The 16,892-nt window shown below is 42.8% G+C and overlaps 1 protein-coding gene across 1 annotated transcript in view; it reads right to left on the bottom strand.

The window, feature by feature from the left end:
* The window catches only part of Gm41099 (predicted gene, 41099), a 45,549-nt gene extending 34,494 nt beyond the window's left edge, over positions 1–11,055 (bottom strand). The window contains exon 1 of the mRNA XM_011244853.1: positions 10,782–11,055. Within this exon, the coding sequence (XP_011243155.1) occupies positions 10,782–10,804 (23 nt within the window). The 5' untranslated portion in view covers positions 10,805–11,055. The remainder of the gene's footprint in view (positions 1–10,781) is intronic.
* Between the last annotated feature and the right edge of the window lie 5,837 nt (positions 11,056–16,892).

The raw sequence follows: 16,892 nt of genomic DNA, 5'->3' as shown, positions 1-16,892 counted from the left end.
GAAATATCACACTACACCTAGACAATAGAGATTAATCACTACACCTAGAATATAGACATCTTCCACTACACCAAGGCTATAGACTTGTCCCACTACACCTAAAATATAGACAAGTCCTACTACACCTAGAATATAGACATCAACCACTATACCTAGTATATAGGCATGAAGCACTACACATACAGTATAGACATGTCCCACTACACCTTGACAATAGAAATGTCATACTACACCTATACTATAGAGATGAACAATGACACCAAGATGATGGAAATGTCCCACTACACAGAGACTATAGACATGTCAGACTACACTATAGTGGGATATGTCCCACTATACATAGACTATAGTTATGAACAACTACACCTAGATTATAGGCATGCCTCACTACACATATACAATAGAAATGTCCTACTACACCTAGAGTATAGACATGAACCCCTACACCTAGACTGTAGACATGTCCCACTACAACTAGACTATAGACATGTCCCACTAAACCTAGACTATAGACATGTCCCGCTACACCTAGACTGTGGACATTCCCACTACACCTAGACTACAGAAATATTCCACTACACCCAGAATGTAGACATGTCCTGCTACACCTAGACTATTGACATGAAACACTACGCATACAATATAGATATGTCCCACTACACCTAGACTATAGACATGTCTTAACACTCCTAGAACATAGACATGTCCCATTACACCTAGATTATAAAAACGTACAACTACACCTAGTTTATAGACTTGTCCCTTACACCTAAACTATAGACATGCCCCACTACACCTAGACTGTAGACATGTCCCACTACAGTTAGACTATATACATGAACCACTCCACCTAGACTATAGACATGAAACACTATACCTAGACTATGGACATGAAGCACTGCACCTAGATTATAAACATGAAGAACTACACCTAGACTATAGACATGTCTCACTACAGCTAGAGTGTAGGAATATTGCACTACACCAAGACAATGTACATGAAGCACTACACCTAGACTATAGACATCTCCTACTACACCAAGATTATAGATATGTCCCACTATACCTACACTGTAGACATGAACCACTATATCTACTCTATAGTCATGAACAACTACACCGACTGTATTGACATTTCCCTTTACACTTAGACTATAGACACATCCCTCTACCCCTAGATTATAGACTAGCTCCACAAAACCTATACTATAGACATGTCCCACTATACCTAGAATATAGACATGTCCCATTACACCTAGATTATAGACACGTACCACTACACCTAGATTATATATTTGTCCCTTACACCTAGACTATAGACATTTCCCACTACACGTAGGCTATAGACATGTCCCACTACACTTAGAATATATACATGAACCACTTGACCTAGACTATAGACATGAATCACTATACCTAGATTATAGACATCAAGCAGTACTGCACCTAGACTATAGACATGAAGCACTACACCTAGAATATAGACATGTCCCACTATACCTAGACTATAGACACGTCCCACTAGACCTAGTGTATAGACATGAACCACTACACATATAGTATAGACATGTGCCACTACACATAGAGTATAGACATGTGCCACTACACCTACACTATGGATATATCCCACTACACCTAGACAATAGACATGTTTTACTACAGCTAGAGTGTAGGGATATCGCACTACACCAAGATAATGTACATGAAGCACTACACCTAGACTGTAGACTTCTCCTTCTACACCAAGATTATAGATATGTCCCACTCTATACCTACACTGTAGACATGAACCACTATATCTACTCTATAGTCATGAACAACTACACCTACAGTATTGACATTTCCCTCAACACTTAGACTACGGACATGTCCCACTATAGTTAGAGTATATACATGAACCACTACACTTAGACTATAGACATGTCCCACTACACCTAGACTATAGACATGAAGCACTACACATAGATTATAGACATGAGGCACTACACCTAGAATATAGACATGTCCCATTACTCCTAGACTGTAGACATGTCCCACTTGACCTAGAGTATAGACATGAACCACTACACATGAGTATACACATGTGCCACTACACCTGGACTATAGACATGTCTCACTACAGCTAGACTATAGGTTTATCACACTACACCACAACAATAGATATGAAGCACTAAACCTAGACTATAGACATCTCTAATGATACCTAGATTATAGATGTGTCCCACTACAACTAGACTATAGACATAAATAACTATACCTAGTCTATAATCATGGACTACTAAACATACAGTATTGTCATGTCCCTCTACACCTAGACTATAAATATATCCCACAAAACCTAGACTATAGACATGTCCCACTACATATAGATTTTAGTAATTTCCCACTAGACATAGATTATAGACAATTCACACTACATGTAGACTATAGTCATGTCCCACTACACCCTGACTCTAGACATGTTCCACTACACCTACGCTATAGACAGGAGGCACTTCACCTAGACTCTAGACTTGTCACACTATACCTAGACTATAGACATATCCCACTACACCTAGAATATAGACATGAACCACTTCACCTAGACTATAGACATATCCCAATATATATAGACTATAGTTATGAACCACTACACCTAGCCTATAGACATGTCCCTGTACACCTAGACAATACACATGTCCCACTAAACCTAGACTATACACATGTTCCACTACACCTAGACTATACACATGTCCCACTACACCTAGACTATAGAAATATCCCACAACACCCAGACGGTAGACATGTCCAAAAACTCATAGGCTATAGACATGAACCACTACAACCTGAGTATAGACATGTTCCACTACACCTAGGCTTTAGACTTGAGGCACGTGACCTAGACTATAGACTTGTCCCACTACACCTACACTGTACATGTCCCACTACAACTAGACTATATAAATGAAGCACTATACCTAGACTGTAGACATGTCCCACTACACCTAGACTTTAGACATGAAGAACCACACATAGACTATAGACATGTCACACTACATATAGACTTAGATATGAACCACTACATCTAGTTATAGACATGTCCCCGTACACCTAGACTGTAGACATGTCCCACTGTACATAGACAATAGACATGTGCCACTATACCTAGAGTATAAACATGAAACCCTTCTCCTAGACTGTAGACATGTCCCACTAAACCTAGACTATAGACATGTCCCACTACACCTAGACTATAGACATGTCCCAAAGCTATACAAGACTATATAGATGTCCAACTACAACTAGACTACTACATGAACTTAGTGTAGACATGTTCCACTACACCTAGACTATAGACATGTCACACTACTCCTAGACTATCTTCATTTTCAACTACACCTAGACTATACAAATGTTAGTCTACACCCAGAATATAGACATGAACCACTATACTTAGACTATAGTTATGAACATCTACACCTAGACTATAGATGTTCCACCACAACAAAGACTAACGACATGTCCCACTATACCTAGAGTATAGACATGTCCCACTTCACCTAGATTAATAACATGTCTCAGTACACCTAGACTAATGACATGTCCCACTACACCTAGACTATATATATGTCCAACTATACCTAGAGTATTGACATGAACCACTACACATACCGTATAGACATGTGCCACTAAACCTAGTATACAGACTTGTCCCACTACACCCTGAATATAGACATGTTCCACTACACCTAGGCTATAGACATGAAGCATTACACCTAGAGTATAGACATGTCCCACTACACCTAGAATATAGAAACATCCCACTACACCTAGAGTGTAGACATGTCCCTCTACATCTAGACTATTGACACGAACCACTACACACACAGCATACACATGTCCCACTGCACCTAGACTATAAATATATCCCACTACAAGTAGACTGTGGACATATCCCATTACACCTAGACTATTGACATGAACCACCAAACATAAATTATGGAGATGTCCCACTACACCTAGACTATAGGCATGCCCCACTACATCTAGACTATAGTTATTTCCCACTCACTACACCTAGACTATATAAATGTCCGACTACATCTAGACATGTCTTATAGACATGATACCCTATACCTATACTATAGTTTTGAACCACTACACCTAGACTGTAGACATTTCCCACTAGACAAAGACTAAAGACATATCCCACTACACCTAGAGTATGGATATGTCCCACTACACCTAGATGTTAGACAGGTCTCTCTACCACTAAAATATAGACATGTCCCACTATACCTAGAGTATAGAAATTAACCACTACAAATATAACATAGACATGTGCCACTACACCTAGACCATAGACATGTTCCAATACACCTTGACTATAGACATGTATCACTACAGCTAGAGTGCAGAAATATCACACTACACCTAGACAATAGAGATTAATCACTACACCTAGAATATAGACATCTCCCACTACACCAAGGCTATAGACTTGTCCCACTACACCTAAAATATAGACAAGTCCTACTACACCTAGACTATAGACATCAACCACTATACCTAGTATATAGGCATGAAACACTACACATACAGTATAGACATGTCCCACTACACCTTGACAATAGAAATGTCACACTACACCTAGACTATAGAGATGACCAACAACACCAAGATGATAGAAATGTCCCACTACATGTAGACTAAAGACATGTCAGACTACACATGGATTATAGACATGTCCCACTATACATAGACTATAGTTATGAACCACTACACCTAGATTATAGGCATGCCTCACTACACATATACAATAGAAATGTCCTACTACACCTAGAGTATAGACATGAACCCCTACACCTAGACTGTAGACATGTCCCACTACAACTAGACTATAGACATGTCCCACTAAACCTAGACTATAGACATGTCCCACTATTCCTAGAATATAGAAATATCCCACTACACCTAGAATATAGACATGTCCCGCAACACCGAGAATATTGACACGAACCACTGCACATTAAATATAGACATGTCCCACTACACCTAGACTATATACATGTCCCACTACACCTAGAATATAAACATGTCCCACTACACCTAGAGTGTAGATATGTCCAGCTACACCTAGACTATTTACATGAACCACTACACATACAATATAGACATGTTCAACTACACCTAGACTATAGACATGTCTTTTTATTTTTTTTAATTAGGTATTTTCCTCGTTTACATTTTCAATGCTATCCCAAAGGTCCCCCATACCCACCCACCCCCAATCCCCTACCCACCCACTCCCCCTTTTTAGCCCTGGTGTTCCCCTGTACTGGGGCATATAAAGTTTGCAAGTCCAATGGGCCTCTCTTTGCAGTGATGGCCGACTAGGCCATCTTTTGATACATATGCAGCTAAAGACAAGAGCTGCCGGGTACTGGTTAGTTCATATTGTTGTTCCACATATAGGGTTGCAGTTCCCTTTAGCTCCTTGGGCTAAAGGGAAGCTCTCTAGCTCCTCCATTGTGGGCTGTGTGACCCATCCAATAGCTGACTGTGATCATCCATTTCTGTGTTTGCTAGGCCCCGGCATAGTCTCACAAGAGAGAGCTATATCTGGGTCCTTTCAGCAAAAACTTGCTAGTGTATGCAATGGTGTCAGCATTTGGAAGCTGATTATGGGATGGATCCCTGCATTTGGCAATCACTAGATGGTCCATCCTTTCGTCACAGCTCCAAATTTTGTCTCTGTAACTCCTTCCATGGGTAGACATGTCTTAATAGTCCTAGATTATAGACATGTCCCCTACACCTAGACTATTGACATGAACCACTGCACATAAAGCATAGAGATGTCCCACTACTCCTAGACTATAGGCATGTCCCACTACATCTAGACTTTAGTTGTTTCTCACTACACCTAGACTATAGAAATGTCCGACTAAACCTAGTCATGTCTTATAGACATGATACCCTATACCTATACTATACTTATAAACCACTGCACCTAGGCTGTAGACATGTCCCACTAGACAAAGACTAAAGACACGTCCCACTACACCTAGAGTATAGATATTTCCCACTACACCTAGACCTTAGACAAGTCTCACTACCCCTAGAGTATAGACATGTCCCACTGTAACTAGAGTATAGAAATTAACCACTACAAATACAGCATAGACATGTGCCACTACACCTAGACCATAGACATGTTCCAATACACCTTGACTATAGACATGTGTCACTACAGCTAGAGTGCAGAAATATCACACTACACCTAGACAATAGAGATTAATCACTACACCTAGAATATAGACATCTCCCACGACACCTAGGCTATAGATTTGTCCCACTACACCTAAAATATTGACAAGTCCTACTACACCTAGACTATAGACATGGACCACTATAGCTAGTATATAGGCATGAAACACTACACATACAGTATAGACATGTCCTACTACGCCTTGACAATAGAAATGTCACACTACACCTAGACTATAGAAATGAACAACTACAACAAGAAGATAGAAATGTCCCACTATACATAGACTATAAACATGTCCCATATACATAAACTATAGTTATGAACCACTACACCTAGACTATAGACATGCCTTAATACTCCTAGAATATAGACATGTCCCATTACACCTAGATTATAGACACGTACCACTGCACCTATTCTTTAGACTTGTCCCTTTAAACCTAGAAAATAGACATGTCCCAATACACCTAGACTATAGACATGTCCCACGACAGTTAGGCTATATGCATGAAACACTCCACCTAGACTATAGATATAAATCACTATACCTAGACTATAGACATGAAGCACTACAACTAGATTATAGACATGAAGCACTACACCTAGAATATAGATATGTCCCACTACACCTAGACTACAGGCCTGTCCCATTAGACCTAGAGTATAGACATGAACCACTACGCATATAATTTAGACATGTGCCACTACACCTAGACTATAGACATGCCTCACTACAGCTAGAGTGTAGGAATATCACACTACACCAATACAATGTACATGAAGCACTACACCTATACTATAGACATCTCCTACTACACCAAGATTATAGATATGTCGCACTATACCTACACTGTAGACATGAACCACTATATCTACTCTATAGTCATGAACAACTACACATACAGTATTGACATTTCCCTATACACCTAGACTATAGACATGTTCCACTACATTTAGATATGCCCCACTACTTCCAGATTGTAAACATTTCTGACTACACCTATACTATAGACCTTTCCCACTACAAGTAGACTATAGACATGTCCCACTACACCCTGACTATAGACATGTTCCACTACACCTACACTATAGACTTGAAGCACTGTACCTAGACTATAGACTTGTCACACTGCACCTGGATTGTAGACATGTCCCACTACACCTAGATTACAGACATTAACCACTATACCTTGACAATAGACATGTCCCAGTATATATAGACAATAGTTATGAACCACTATACCAAGCCTATAGACATGTTCCACTACACCTAGATTATAGACATATCCCTCTACACCTAGATTATACACATATCCCACTAAACCTAGACATGAACCTCTACACCCTGACTATAAACATGTTCCACTACACCTAGGCTATAGACTTGAGGCACTTCACCTAGACTAATGACTTGTCCCACTACACCTACACTGTAGACTTGTCTCACTACAACTAGATTATAGACATGAAGCACTATACCTAAAAATAGACATGCCCCACTATACCTACACTATAATTATGAACCACTACACCTAGAGTGTAGACATGTCCAAATGCACCTAGACTACAGACATGTCCCATTACACTGAGCTTGTAGACATTTCCACTACACTTAGACTATATTCTTGTCCCACAAGACCTAGACTATAGACATGTCCCACTATACCCTTTCTATAGACATGGTCCACTACACCTATGCTATAACATAAGGCACTTCACCTAGACTATAGACTTGTCCCACTACACCTGAACTATTGACATGTCCCACTACACCTAGAGTATACACATGTCCCACTACACCTAGACTATAGAAATATCCCACTACACCTAGATTTCAGACATGTCCCACTATACCCTGACTATAGACATGTTCCACTACACCTAGGCTATAGACTTGAGGCACTTCACCTAGACTATAGACTTGTCCCACTACACCTACACTGTAGACATGTCCCACTATACCTCAACTATAGACATGAACCACCACACCTAGACTATGACCTGCTACACCTAGACTATAGACATGAAGCACTACACCTAGGCTATAGACATGTCCCACTACACCTAGATTATAGACATGTTTACTACACCTAGACTATAGACATGTCTCACTACACCTAGACTATACACATGAACCACTATACCTAGTCTATAGGCATGAACATACAGTACAATATTGTACATGTACATACACATACAGTATTGACATGTCTCTCTAAACATAATCTATAGACATGGGCCACTGCACATAGACTATAGACATGTCCCACTACACGTAGAATATAGATAAGTCCCACTACACCCTGACTCTAGACATGTTCCACTATAACTAGGCTACAGACTTGTGGCACTTCACCTAGACTATAGATTTGTCCCACTACACCTAGACTATAGACATGAAGCACCACACATAGACTATAGACATGTTCCACTATACCTAGACAAAATCCTCTATAGTGTGCCTCCCTCAGATACTATGTTCTACATTTGCATCCCTTAGATACCATGTTCTACAGTGTGCCTCCCTCACATAACATGCTCTACAGTGTGAATCCATGGATACCATGCTCTACACTGTGCCTCCCTCATATAATATGTTCTACTGTGTGCCTCCATCAGATACCATGCTCTACAGTGTGCCTATCTCAAATACTATGTTCTGCAGTGTGCTTCCCTCAGATACCATGCTCTACACTGTGTCTCCCTCAAATAACATGTTCTACAAAGTGCCTCACAGACACAATGCTCTACAGTGTGCGTTTGTCAAATATCATGTTCTACTGTGTGCCTCCCTCAGATAACATGTTCTATAATGGCTTCCCTCATATACCATACTGTACTGTGTGTGTCAATCATATACCATGTTCTACAGTGTGCCTCCCTCAGATACCATGTTCTACATTGTGCCTCCCTCAGATAACATGTTCTACCATGTGACTCCCTCAGATATTCATGCTCTACAGTTAGAGTCAATTATATACCTTGCTTAAAGTGTGCCTCCCTCAGATACCATGCTGTACAGTGTGATTCCCTGAGATAACATGTTCTACAGTGTGACTCCACAGACATCAGGCTCTATAGTGTGCCTCCCTCATATAACTTGTTCTACTGTGTGCTCCATTAGATACCATGTTCTACATTGTTCCTCCATCAGATAACATGTTCTACAGTGTGTGTCCCTCAGATACAATGTTCTACAGTGTGCCTCCCTCAGACACCATGTTCTACAGTGTGCCTCCCTAAGATACCATGTTCTACAGTGTGCCTCCATCAGATACCATGGTCTACAGTATGCCTCCTTCAGATATCATGCTCTACAGTGTGTCTCCCTCAGATAACATGTTCTACAGTGTGCCTCACACAAACCATGCTCTACAGTGTGCCTCAGTCAGATACCATGTTCTACAGTGTACCTCCCTCAGATACCATGTTCTACAATGTGTCTCCCTCAGATACCATTCTCTACAGTGTATCTACCTCAGATACCATGCTCTAACATGTGCCTCCCTCAGATAACATGTTCTACAGTGTGCCTCACAGACACCATGCTCTACAGTGTGCCTCCCTCAGATACCATGTACTACAGTGCGCCAGGCCTTACCACACAGTGCAAGCCACAGACAGGCCGTGCCTGAGGCTTCAGCTTACGCCGGAAGAACTCACTGAGGTTGCGGTAGTGGTGCAGGTCCTCCACTGCAGCCTCAGTCATGTTCACCCCAAAGGTCCAGATATACATGCTGTAGACTGGCCTCCGGAGCCAGTAAAGAAGTTCTACTTCGTAGAGGCGACCATAGGCACGTGACAGCAAACGCGTTGGCACAGTTTTATACAGGGACAACTGTAGGCCACAGTGCAGGAAGCTGAGTTGGTCACAAATTTGAGTACTTTCATACACTCCAAGCCCCCATCCCCACATGAGTGAGAGAGAAAGAAACTCTACAGACGCCAACACGAAAGCCCAAGTGTTCAGGCTGGTTTGTGAGGTGGCTGTTTCTCAAAAGGAATCAGACTGCTCAGCAAATACTCAAAACAAGGGCTGGATATACATGTAACCTGTATCATTTTTGCTATTGCACACAAAGGTCAAAGAGCAGCTGCCTTAATCCCAGAAGTGGAGACTGGGCTGTATAGCCTTGGTTCTTACAAATGGAAGATGAGGACAGAAACAAACCTGGTGCAAGCCTGAAAGACCACCAAGAGGCATGCTGCCCTTGTGCCAGCTCACTGCCCACATTCCAGGCAACTCAAGAAGGCATCAGGCTCCGAAGAGCAAAGGGCAGCCCTACAGTTCTGAGCAACCTCTTCAAAAGGAAGCAAGAATGGTGTTTTCACTCCCAGATCTACATCACTCTGAGGGGGCGGTGCCGCTGCCGCTGCCTGCAGCCGCCGCTGGCCCCGCCCATCACCCACTGCTGCTGTCAGCCCTGTGTTCCCTCTGCTTTTCCCTCTCCGTTCCCGCCCTCCCTCTGCCTCATAGCCTCCCGTAGCTCGCGGGCATCCCCGTGCCCCTGTCATCCCCGTGCCTCACCGTGTCCAGCCATCTGTGGGCATCCTCCCGCCTCACACGCAGTGCACGCTCAGTCCCCGCCTCAGATTTGTGACTCGCGGTCACGCCCCTGCCTCAGTTTCCCCGTGTCACGTATTATAATCTATAAAAATAGTCATAAAATAAAACGTCCCCCTCTGCCCATCGCGGGCATGTCCCCGCCTCATGCTCACTCAGGTGAGACCCCATTCTGGTCTCCCGCATCTCAGCTGTCAGCATCCCCGTCCACCTGTGGGGTCCCGGGAAAAGGCAGGGAACGCCCTACCGCCGCTATAACACCCACAGGCCAGCAGAGGGCGCCCTCTCCTCCCCTCACAGATGGCCGTGAGTTGCCCACCCGCCTGCCTGCCCGCCTGCCCGCCGTGTGTGTGGTTCCCGCAAGTGGGGAACTGCGACTGCCAGGGAAGGACAACATCCACTCGCCAGGCCACCCGGGGACCCCAGAGACTGAAACCGCCCCCCACCCCCGCGGAGAGATCCGCGTCTACAGAGACACGGGCAGGCGGCCGTGATTTTTATATAAAATAAAAAAGTTTTGTGTGCTTTTCATGTGGGAGCTCACTCTGTAGCCCAGGCTGGCCTCGAACTCAGAGATCCACTGCCTCTGCCTTGTCCCAAGTGCTGCTGGGATGAAAGGCATGTGCCACCCCTGCCTGGTGACACTAAAACTCTTAAACCCCAAAAATAAAACCCTAGCATTTTAAATAAAAATACCCAAGAGCACTAACCACTACTCTTAAAAAAAAAACAGCAAAACCCTGACACACCAAAAAAACTCTAAATGTCTGGGGCGGGACTGGAGCGCTCAGAGGTCTTGTCACTCAATTCCCAGAGACCCCACACAGGCTCACACCCTATGCAGCTATAGTGAGCTCACATAGGTGCAAGATAGATGAATAAATCTTATATTTAAAAAAAAAAAAACACATCTGAGACACATGAGAACCCGTCCTGAGGGGGACACGCATGCTCTGGACGCGAGGAGGAGGACTGGGGAGGTCACGGCTCACTGCAAGGAGCACTTGCCCACTCGCACCATGGTCTGATCCCCAGGCCCTACGTGGCAGCAGCTCATGACTGTGGGTAACTCCAGTCCCCAGGCTGTTAGATGCCCTCCTCTGGCCTCTAGGAGACCTGTGTGTGTGCAGTGCACTTTTACATCCGTGCAGGCGAAACCTCAAGGGTGCAGAATGAATCTGTGAACTACAAAATTCCCAGTGAGATGATTTTTAAACATGCCAAGCAAGGGCTCACTTCCTCACTGAGTGTCTGCTTTCTGTTGCTGTTTGTGTTTTGTGGCTACGATAAACAAACACTGAGAACAGTTTCTCAGCCTCACGTGATTCCAGGTCACAGTCAGGCGAGGGAGGGAGGCTGAGTCAGGACTGAAGCAGAGGCCACAGAGAGACACTCTCTCTTCTTTGTTTGCTCCTCCATCCCTGCTCAGGCTGCTCTCTACCATAGACAGTGGGGGGGGGGGGGGGTAGTTCCTGTGGCTGCTGCTGCAGCAGAATGGCAGAGCTTTCTCTCCATGTGTCTGTCTGTCTGCTACACGTGGGGGGTCCCTGGCCTCCAGCGAGTCCCCTGCTTCTGCTTCAGCTTCTGAGCCTCTGCTCCCATCAGCAGGGTCTGGGGTTTCTTCTCTGCCATCTGTGGCCGTGGAAATCCCTCCTGCCTTTTAATTACAGACAGGGTTTCTCAGTGTAGCCAGGCCTGGCTGTCCTGGGACTCACTCTGTACACCAGGCTGGCCTCCAACTCAGAAATCCTCCTCCCTCTGCCTCCCTGCTGCTGGGATTAAAGGGGAGGTTTCGAGACAGGGTCTGTCTGTGTAGCCATGGCTGTCCATTGCTTTGGCTTCTTGTGCTCTTGAGATGCACAGGAAGGCCGAGCCTCTGGAATTCAGTGAGGAATCCATCATAGGAGGGACAGAGGATGCCAAACTTTTTATTGACAGAGCAAGTGGTCAGTGGGATTAGCAGGACACACACAGAGATGTACCTTCCCTGTTGTGCTCAGCATGAGCACACAGGCAGACAGGGCCAAGGACAGGCTTCACCCAGGAAGAAAGAAAGAAAGAGAGAGAGAGAGAGAGAGAGAGAGAGAGAGAGAGAGAGAGAGAGAGAGAGAGAGGAAGGAAAAGAAAGAAAGAAAGAAAGAAAGAAAGAAAGAAAGAAAGAAAGAAAGAAAGAAAGCCAGCCAGCCTGTTTTTTGCTGTGAACACAGTCTGACTCAGAACTCCTGCCTCTGCCTCCCAAGTACTGGGATTAAAGGCGTGGGCTAGCAGCAGCAGCAGCAACAAAAGCATCTTGGGATTTTATTTTCGGTCTCATAGCTAAGGACACTGTGTTGTGAGCCACCATGTGGTGGCTGGGATTTGAACTCAGGACCTGTGATCTCCTAGGGCTCCCTGGCCATGAACTGAGGTGCAGACAGTGTTGGGTTTCTCTGTGTAGCCAACCCTGGCTATCTGTCTTGGAACTCACTCTGTATACCAGGCTGGCCTCGAACTCAGAACTCCTGCCTCTGCCTGCCAAGTGCTGGGATTAAAGGTGTGGGCCAGCAGCAGCAGCAGCCACCAAAGGATCTTGGGATTTTTAATGAATTTATTTATGTATCATAGCTAAGTACACTGTGTTGTGAGTCACCATGCAGTTGCTGGGATTTGAACTCGGGTCCTATGAGCTCCTAGGGCTCCCTGGTCTTGAACTGAGGTGCAGACAGTGCTGGGCAGAGGAGGGGTCCTGGGGTCTGGAGTCTGTTCTTGGCCATCTAAGGTGTCACCCAACAGGCACACATGAACACATGTGAAGCAGCATCACACAATAGGCACACATATACACATGGGAACCTCCAACCCTCTCCAGGCACACATGTGTACATATGAAGAAACTTCACACACAAAGGACGCATGTGCAGCAGCATCACACACCACACTATGCAGTTGCATCACAAACCAGGTACACATGTACAAGTATACAACAAAAATCACACATCAGGCACACATGTATACATGTATAGCAGCATTACACATGGCACACATGAACACATGTGCTGCAGCATCACACATAGAGCCACACATGTACTCATGTGCTGCAGCATCACATACCAGGCACACATGAACACATGTACAGCATCATCTCATACCTGGATCACATGTAAAGTGACATCACACACCAGGCAAACACCAGGTACACATGAACACATGAGCAACAACATCACATGTGGGAAGCCACATATGCCATTACAAGGTGGCGCTGGCTACCACTGGCCACCTTGTATAAGGTTGGGTAAACAACCAATGTGTACATATGCAGTAAAGTTTTTTGCCAAGACACTGCCTGGCCCAGGCATGTTAATGAGGCTCTGTGAGGTACTGAGAGTATAACCAATCAGATGTGAGACATGTAAATGAGCTATGATAATGAGATTCTGTGAGGTACTGAGAGTGTAACCAATCGGATGTGAGACATGCAAATGTGGTAGTAAATGCATAACCAATCCGGGTGTGAGACACGCCTCTCCTAGGCCTATATAAGCAGCACCAGTTCTGGGCTCGGGGTCTTTTTGCCTCTGCAATAAAGCTCTCCCAATAAACGTGTGCAGAAGGATCCTGTTGTGGCATCTGCTTTGCTGGTGAGTCGGGCGCTCACAATCACACACCAGGCATACATGTACACATGTGCATCAGCATCACACAACAGGCACACATGGACACATGTACAGTGTCATCATACACAAGGCACACATGTACACATGTGCAGTAGCATCACACACATGGCACACCTCTGCAGCAGTAGCACACATCAAGCACATATGTACACATGTGTAGCAGCACCATGAACACATGTACAGTGGCATTGCACACCTGGCCCACATGTAAAGTGGTATCATATACTGGGTACACTTGTATAAACCATGAAACATTTTATGGTTAGTCAATTTCAGAACAATGGAAACAATTTACAATGTGTAGTTCAAAAGATTATTGGGGAAGAACAAAAACAAATAAAGTTGTCCTCTAGCTAAGGACATAATCAAAGTCTAAAATTGTTTAACTAAAAAGAAGAATGGAGTCAGCTATCCCTTAAGAAAAATAAGAGTAGTTTTTATTCCTTTGCCCCTGTGAAGGAACACTTAAAAGTATGGTTAATGACTTGAAGGAGGAAGACAAAAGACAGTGACAGTGTATTGTACTCATGTATATAAAATAAAAAAATCTTTTAAAAAATGTTATTTTTTACAATGATGGTAAGAATATGTCAATACTTACTAAATACTCAAGATATATAAGACATTGTGTTACAGCCTGTGGAGCCTGTGAAAGTGTGGTACAGTGAAATAAACACATCACAAACTGATACATACATACACACACACACACACACAAACACAAAGTCAAATGTATATCCTAAAGAACCATATACCTGTATTTAGAACTCCTAACAACTATTCATGTGATTGAAAAATGCAAGCTGGATATCATCTTTCCTCTTTATTTCTTTAGTTTCCTTCTTAGAATTTAGGCAAGTATGAGACCCAGGTATATTTATCTAGTCTGACAAATACTTAAAGAATAGGATGCACAAAAGCAGAAATTCAGTTAGTAAGCAAGCTCAGGATACTGTTCATTTTTATTAATAATTTATAGTATAAAGCTTATAAAAGGGAGATTAAAACACTAATTTCTTATTTTTGTTTTTGGGGTTTTTTTCGTGTTTTTGATTGTTTGTTTGTTTGTTTGGTTTTGTTTCATTTTGTTTTTCAAGACACTCTGTAGAGCAGGCTGGCCTCAAACTCAGAAATTCGCCTGCCCCTGCCTCCCAAGTGCTGGGATTAAAGGCGTGCGCCACCATGCCCGACACAAATTTTTTGTTGAGGATCTCCCTCAGTCCCAGGTACTGAGGATAGACCTTATTGCTAACACCTGCTAAGCAAGTACTGTATCTCTTAATTGTCTCCCTAGATCCTTGAGACTTGTAGATTGAAATGTTAGCTGCCATGTGAGAACTTGTACTTTACATATTGTTAGAGTTGGTGATGTATACAAGAATAATAAACTGTCAATGACCTCTAAACTAGTAATCCTTTTTTCACATTTTAAAATATTTTATTCACTTTGATTTGCCAAATATTTAATAAATTATTTTTAGCTAATATTTAGGGAAAAAATATGTTCAGGCCCAAATGACGACTCACACTTAAAATTCCAATACTTGAGAAGCTGAACCAGGATTGTCACAAGCTCGAGGCCAATATAATGAGTTCCAGACCTGTATCCTGGGCTACAGTGTGAAACTGTCTCCAAAAAACCAAAATAATAATCAATAAATATAAATAAGTAAAATGGAACAAATTTGTATTAAGATTTAAAAGCATAGTTACTATGTCATCTTGGACATAGTAACTAATCTGGAAAAATAGAAAAAAATGGGAACATGTTTAAAGGTGTCAAGAAAAAAGTCATGTTTACAGGTGTCAAGAAAATGATCATATTATTGAGGACCTGCTATGGAATACAACAAAAAGGGCCAAGGATGAATTTGGCCTGAGCTGTCACATTCAGTTTTTCTCCAGTTTCCTCTCTCCCCATACACCATCATACCTTTTTAATCACTAAAAGAGATAATCAATTACATCTATCTGTTTTACCAATACATTATGTTTAAACCACATTATGAATAACTAAGTGAAAGAATTTGATTTGCACTGTTCTCACTATCCCTATTAATATAATACCCATTTGATACACATACCTTTAAAATGAGCTTATAAGAATTACTGTTAATATCTACAGGACCTATATTGTATTACATAGGAGACATACCTCACTCAGGGTATATCTATGAGGGATTATCTAGGTCCTGAGCATGCCTACAATGGACTGTGATGAAAATATTAACTGACTTAGGAAGACTCATACTTCCAAGTGTACAGCACCCCTCCCTAGGTTTGGGTACTGGACAGTATAAGGACAAAGCTAATTAAGCACAAGCATCCACCACTCTCTGTCTCTGGGGGAAAAAGCATATAATTTGTGTGCTGAACATCAAATACAATAGTGAATGATGACTGCCTTTTCTTTTCAAAGCTT

This window comes from Mus musculus, chromosome 14, assembly GCF_000001635.26.
Source record: "Mus musculus strain C57BL/6J chromosome 14, GRCm38.p6 C57BL/6J".
In the NCBI taxonomy this organism is placed as follows: Eukaryota; Metazoa; Chordata; class Mammalia; order Rodentia; family Muridae; genus Mus; species Mus musculus.
This window is presented reverse-complemented; position numbering and strand designations above follow the sequence as displayed.